This window comes from Manihot esculenta, chromosome 15, assembly GCF_001659605.2.
Source record: "Manihot esculenta cultivar AM560-2 chromosome 15, M.esculenta_v8, whole genome shotgun sequence".
NCBI lineage: Eukaryota > Viridiplantae > Streptophyta > Magnoliopsida > Malpighiales > Euphorbiaceae > Manihot > Manihot esculenta.
The window spans coordinates 16584058-16591114 of NC_035175.2; the positions used below are offsets into that span (position 1 = coordinate 16584058).

Here is a 7057-nt window from a genome sequence, read left to right on the forward strand (position 1 = left end):
ACTTAAATATTAAATAAATTAAACATATAAGCTTATGATTATAAATATATGTTTAGATGAGAGGAAAGAAAATAAAAAATAAAAGACAATAGGATTTTATTATATTATTTGGATGAGGGGAAAATATTAAAAACAGAGTTATTTTTTAATAGTAAACTTATAATTTTAACTCTACATAGTCAAAAATAAATAAGAAATCATTATCAATTATAAAATTATTATTTTAATATTATTAAAACAATAGCTTAAATAATAATTTAAAATTATTAAAAAATCACTTTTTTATTATGTAATAATATATTTCAGTAAAAATTTTATTTATTATGAATAAATAAATAAATTATTATTTTATATTTAATAACATATATAAATGTAGTTATTTTTAAATTATTATTATAATTAAAATATATAAAATAATAATAATTAAAATATATAAAAATATATATATATTTAATATGTAGTTATTGAATATATAATTTTTTTTGAAATGGGAATAGAAAATTGGAGTAAAATCGATATTTTTCAAATTTACTTGCGCAGATGTAATTATCATCAATCTAAAAATTTATACATATTAAATATATTTATAATTTAAAAATCTTCCCAAAACTCTAATTTTAAAAGAAAGTAAAAATGAATTATATAACTTATTATTCTCTCACTATTTTCATTTTTCCTGCAATCTTTTCATGGGGTAAATTCGATTTAAAATCAGACTAAACAGTTCGAAAATTGAAATTTTAATATTTATAAAAATTGAATCAAATTAATTTTAATAAAAAATTAAATCGAACTGAACCGGTTTAATTCAATTCGATTCAATCGATTTGAATTTATTTTTAATTTTTTTATTTTTAATATTTTAAAATTTAATTAAAATATTTTTAATTTTAATATAATCTAATTCCATAAAATAACTGAAAATTTTAAAATTAAAATTTAAATTGAACTAAAATAAATAAAAAATCAAACAAAAATTTTAAATTAATTCAATTCAATCCATTTTTTTTATTTAAATTGAATATACAGATTATATACAATTCTGCCTTGTAGTCTAGAAGACCACGTCATAACTGCATCCTTTCTTTCAAGAAGAACAAAAATTAAAAAATATATATATATATATATAACATATTAATATATTTTAATATTGAATATTTATTAATTGAGAGTATATAATCTAAATATAACATATTAATATATTTTAATATTGAATATTTATTAATTGAGAGTATATAATCTAAGGTTGGAGGCATTTCCAAAATAACCAAAAAAAAAAAAAAAAAAAAAGGAAACAGAAGACAAGATCAGAACAATTGCATGAGACAAAGCGCAGTGTTGTAGGACGTGAGATAAAGGATCTTTCAGGAAAATTTATCATTACAAAACCTGCAATAAAGTAAACATCCTGCGTACAACATATTCAAGTTTGTCTGTCCCTGAAGTACCACGCAAGCAACAACTACTTTGTAGTCTGTAAAGCTTATCAGGAACCAAAGCATGTTACTTAAAAATAATACAAAATCAAAGCAAATAACAGCAGCTATCATAAAATCTACTTTTAGATTTCAGTTTACTCAACACAAATAAGAAAAAACCTGAGAAAAGGAAGAGGGTAGAGAGTCACTGTGGAGATGATAGTGACCAAAAATTAAAAAATGAAAGTGCACTTTTAACGTTTTCTCATTCTACTGTCAACTTCTTTCTGCTGCCTCTACAACTCTTTTGTCCTTTCTTTTGGTTTTTAACCTTTTCTGTACAGAAACTGTAGAGTGAAAAAGCATCAAGTGCCTATCTCATCATGTTCCACAACGAAAACCCAAGGAAAAGAGAAGAAAATCTCTACTGTAGACTGTAGTTTGGAGACTGCTGCATATAAAGGTTTTTAAAGTAGAAGGCTTTGGCTCAGTTGTCCACCATTTTTGGACCTCTGTACAGTTTTCCAACAATGGCAAATTCCTCAGGCTGCTTCCCCCTGTCTTGAAGCCACGCATGACTCTCTCTCTCTTCTTCAGACACGGAGACCCCATCAACTGTAGTTTCAGACAAAATCTAAAGTTAGTTTTCATTCGATGTAGACGATGTCAGATCATGGTGAAGTATGTGAAGATGTAACATGATACCTGAGAAATTGCCAAATGGAAAGTCAAAGTAATATGTGCAGTGGCGACCTTCGGGATCTGAATATGGGGGGCCCAGTACGTCCAGCACTGCACACGCTGTTACTGCTGTGAAGCAATGCATGTTGCCCCCATCAGCAGGGTAAAGAATGGTGGGGTCGCATGGTGCAATGAAGTTAGAGTCAATCTTGACCTTGGCCAGTCGCACTTGTGGTTGCTGGATGTCAGACTGCTTCACTGCATTAACAGAAACTGAGAAGTTGAGGATAGTTTCACTTTCAAGTAACTAAAGGAGAATAAATTAAAGTTTTCTTCTTCTGCATTTACTGAAGTTTTCAGAATGATTCTCATACAACAGGCAGGAGATATCCCAAAAGTTCATGCAAGGTTAAATAAAAGTTCATGCAACATAGCAACTAATCTGAAACAATGTCCACAACTCAGAATTGCTTTATTTCATCCTAAAAAGTCCACAATTTTCATTCCAACTTTCAAAATGTTTAGAATGTTTATGTTGACGTGCTCCACGAGCACCCCTTTGTTTAGAATTATTCATGATTACAAATGAAAACGAGAGAGAGAGAGAGAGAGAGAGAGAGAGAGGGAGATAGAGTACCTTCACCTTCAGAAGAATTGGCCACAGCAGATTCATTGCGAGGGCCATCAACTACCCAGTCATACGATTTAATGTGCATCGTTCCAAACAGTAGCTTACTTAAAACTGTCATTCCAGGATGATTATGAAGGGGAATCACACCTGATGGTGGAAAGCAGAAGATACCCATCTGTAACAGTAGACAAAATTAGAGAACCTACATAAAAATATAATTCCCCAGTTCTGAAAAACAATAGCACATCCAAGGCTTACCGAGAATTTGTCACATTCATGGAGATGAAGATATGTTATTGCAGGGGTTCTCCCAGAAGCAGGTGACTGAAAATATGGCATTTCCTGACTCAGACCAACATCCTCTGGTTTAATGTCATCTGGAGAAATGCCATACAAAGAAACATAAAGCAAACCAGTATTTATTCCAAATATACTTGCATCTATAAGAGCATAGACAAAGGCCAAATGTCATTCAACATAAAATGTGAAAAACCCACAGAAGAAAAGAGAGTCAGAACCAGTAAGGAAATTATTATACTTGGATCAAAAGAGAATGTACAAGTAAAGGCAATTCAAAATGCTAGAATAGGAAACATATGGTAAAAATTGACAACTTTTTTTATACTATGGCTTCAGTTCAACAGCAAGATTCAAAATACATAAATGTATCTTTCCAAGATATATTAAAATAAAAGCAACTCGCAGCTGACTTCACCAAACTGCAAGTAATGTGCTTGAGAATTCAAAAGCTTCATGCAGCCTAATTGACTAATTGCACAAGAAGATGAAACCATTGGCAAAGTCAATCTTATGGCAACCAAAAACCATTGACATGGAAAAGGCAATGCAAGGACCAATGGCCTAAAAACTCTCTAAGTTTACTATGGCAATCTTTAGATTTAAAATTTAACTCTCCATAAAAAGCATTAATGTCAAAGTTGATATACTAACATATACGTACATGATACCCAACTAACTACAACTAACTAAGAACACTTTTTTAGCAATGGGCTCCGGTTGGAGCAAAATGTAAACTAAGAACCATTTTCATTTTATGTGGTATAAGCAGCTTGCCTAATCAGATTTTCCAAAACCAAACCCCATCACCCAATATTAAAATGCAGTTAAGTGCGACCAGATTATTAAATACTAATGCCTGCCTCTTCAAATTAGTCACATTTTTTTAATATTTGAATCAAATTGATCAAACCTTCTTACCAACCTACCCACATTACCAAGGAGAAACAGACAAAAGGAATCATACCCAAAACCGCCTTCATCTTTTCGATTTTATCAGGAGAGGGGACAATTCCACGTCCACTAACTTCAAACACTTCCTTGCAGGTATCATACAGCTTTTGAAGAGGAGATACCACTACCATCTTCTTGACGTTCCGTCGACGGCCTTTCTTCCCTCTGCTATTCTTATTACCTTTTGGATTCGGATATGGGTCCAGAATTTGATTCTCTTCCTTCTCCAATTCACAGAACTCCTCTTCCTCCTTGTTAGCCACACTTGTCTCAATCCCCATTCAGCCTAACAATTCCTAAAATGGGAACCTTCAAAAAAACGTAAATTTGCTATGTGGGTATTAACAAAAGTGCGATAATTGAGCTTTAAAACAAGCAAGAAATGGAGGGTAAGGCTCAAAATTCAGCCAAAAGAATTAACACAAATATGGGTATTGCAAAAAATGCTAGATTACATAATATCAAAAGGTTAGGTACCAAAACTGAGGGGAGACAAAAATGGCAAAGGTGATAGGGAGAGGCTTATGATATTTTCTTTTTCTTTTTCTTTTTCTTTTTCTACAATGAAATAGTAAAGAAACCAAGTAGGTAAAAAGAGGACAGAGATGCTGGCAATGATGTGAAAAGAAGCATCTCTGTTGTGTTGATGGATTGAAGAGAGCGGGTATAAATGGGAGGAGAAAATTGGAGGGCTTATAAGGATATAGCTGAAAGGGAAATACAGTTGGTTTCCTTTGAGAGAGTGAAAACCAGGGGCCATAGCTTAGCTTTCCTATGGGCTATTTTCCAAAAACCAGGAGTTTTATCCTGTCTTTCTCCTTATGTGTTTTCCCCATTTTGCCCCTTCAGTTTTTTTTAAACATTTCTTCCACACTATTTTTTACAATTTTATTATTAGCTTTTCAATTATATTATTTTTAAAATATTAAATTTATTAAATATTAAAAAAAATTTTAAAAATAAAATAAAATAATATTATAATAATTGATTTATATATTATTATAATATTAAATTTTATTAAATATTAAAAAAATTATAAAAATAAAATAAAATAACATTATAATAATTGATTTATATATTATTATAATATAAAAAATAAAATAAATAATAATTTTAAAATAATAAAAAAATTTAAAATATGGAAAAATACTTTCCATATTTCTTTTATCGTTAGAATACTTTAAAAAATTAAGTTTCAAAAAAAGAATACTTTAAAAAATTAATTAATACAAAATCGTGCTATTTTAAAGAAAATAATTTTTTTATAAAAAATAATTTTATACGTTTTAAAAATTTTATAAACACATTAAAATATAAATTTATTAATATTTTTTATTTTTAAATTAAAATAAAATAATAAAAATAAATTATTTTGTTAAAAATATTTTTATATTAAATATTTTTTATAAAAAATATTTTCTAAATATAATTTATTTTGTCACACTGACAAAGGTTTAGTTTAATGAGTTAAAAAATATGAATTATCATTAATATTTTAAAACCAAGATATATGCATTGACATAACCCTTAAATGAAAAAGTAATTTAACTTATAAAAAAAAAAGTTTCCCATTTATTTTATATATTTTAACTAATTTTATCCAAATTCAATTAAATATTCATATCAAAATTTGGATAAATTAGTTAAAATATATAAAATAAATGGACAAAGTTAATTTTATATATAATCGAATTTATATTAAATGAATTCAATCTTTCTTTTTTCAGTTTTTTTTTAATTATAGAAGAGGATAAGGTGAGCATTCGGTCGGTTCGATTTAAAATCAAACCAAATAGAATAAATTAAAAATTAAAATTTTAATATTTATAAAAATCGAATCGAATTGATTTTGGTTAGAAATCGAATCGAATTGAATCGAATCAGTTTGATTCAGTTCAGTTTGAATTTTTAATAAATTTTTTATTTTTTACACTTTCTTTATTTTTAATATTTTAAATTTTAATTAAAATATTTTAATTTTAATATAATTTAAATCTCACTATATCATTAAAAATAATATACTATTATTGCTGATCGGTTCGATTCAGTTTTTTTGACTTTTTTTTAATTAAAATCGAACTGAATCAAAATATGTAAAATTTTTAAAATTAAAAATTGAACTAAATCAAATTGAAATGAATAAAAAATTAAACTAAAATTTTAAATTAATTTAATGCGATTAATTTTTTCGATTTGAATCAAATAGTGCGGGCTATCGGAGATTTAGCTTTTTTTAACCCACTCATTTTGGAAACTTTGGATTTTCATGGGCATTCATGGGATTTTCTTTTTTAATTTGGGGATTTTCTTGGCTAGATGGGATATTCATTTAATGAATATCCGATTCAATCAAAGAGAAATTTTGTTCTTGCCGAAAATATTGCTTTTTGATGAATTTCCAAATCTTTTTTCCCCTCATATTTTAATTATTAGATTACTTGAACTCCAAATCATTTTTCACTCTCTTACAACAAACTATTAGATTATTATACTCCACAATTATTTTTATCCAATTATAAAAATAATTTTAAAAGATATCATAATTTAAAAAAACTCATATTTTTAAGTCTTTAATTATTTAAATGAAAGGATAATTTACAATGTAATTCATGAGCTTTACTAAAATTTATAATTTAATTTTTACTTTTTAAAAATAAATAATTTAATTTTTAAATTTTCATTTTATTGATAAAATAATATTTTTATTAAATTTACCATTAATCAATTCAAATTAAAGAGATTGTTATAAATATTAAAATTATTAAAATTAAATTATTATATATTATTAAAATTAAAAAATTAAATTATTATAAAAAATAAAATAAAATACTAAATTATTATAATACAACGGTAAATTTTAATAAAATAATTATTTTATTAATAAAATGAAATTTTAAAAATTAAATTGTTATTAAAATCACGAAGCCTTTTTTCTATTTGGACACTTCATTTCACCAATAATTCATGAATTTACATGTTCTCTCTGGTAATATTTTTTTAGTAGTAATATTAAATCAAAACTCTATTTTATTATGTATTGTTTAATGACTATTTTATTTAGACACTTCCTTCCACC

The 7057-nt window shown here is 26.5% G+C and overlaps 1 protein-coding gene across 2 annotated transcripts; it reads right to left on the reverse strand.

Annotated features, from left to right (window-relative positions):
• Positions 1 to 1341: 1341 nt before the first annotated feature.
• LOC110601131 (plant cysteine oxidase 2) lies at positions 1342 to 4720 on the reverse strand. 2 transcript variants are annotated; one of them, XM_021738150.2, is made up of 5 exons: positions 3995 to 4720; positions 2989 to 3107; positions 2743 to 2905; positions 2124 to 2357; positions 1342 to 2033 (listed from the first exon to the last, which is right to left on the reverse strand). In XM_021738150.2, the coding sequence occupies exons 1-5, from the start codon at positions 4260 to 4262 to the stop codon at positions 1906 to 1908; spliced, it is 912 nt and encodes a 303-aa protein (XP_021593842.1). In that variant the 5' UTR covers positions 4263 to 4720; the 3' UTR covers positions 1342 to 1905. The 2 variants fall into 2 exon arrangements, with proteins under 2 accessions (XP_021593842.1, XP_021593841.1); XM_021738149.2 differs by having other exon boundaries at positions 2737 to 2905; positions 3995 to 4714.
• Positions 4721 to 7057: the final 2337 nt, after the last annotated feature.

Bases quoted from the DNA above. Each gene is read 5' to 3' on its own strand.
- LOC110601131 (XM_021738149.2), bottom strand. From the start codon at position 4,262: ATGGGGATTGAGACAAGTGTGGCTAACAAGGAGGAAGAGGAGTTCTGT. The intron at 3,108-3,994 runs GTATGATTCCTT...GCATTTCTCCAG, and splicing joins AAAGATGAAGGCGGTTTTGG to ATGACATTAAACCAGAGGAT. The intron at 2,034-2,123 runs GTATCATGTTAC...CTGAAACTACAG, and splicing joins TCCATTTGGCAATTTCTCAG to TTGATGGGGTCTCCGTGTCT.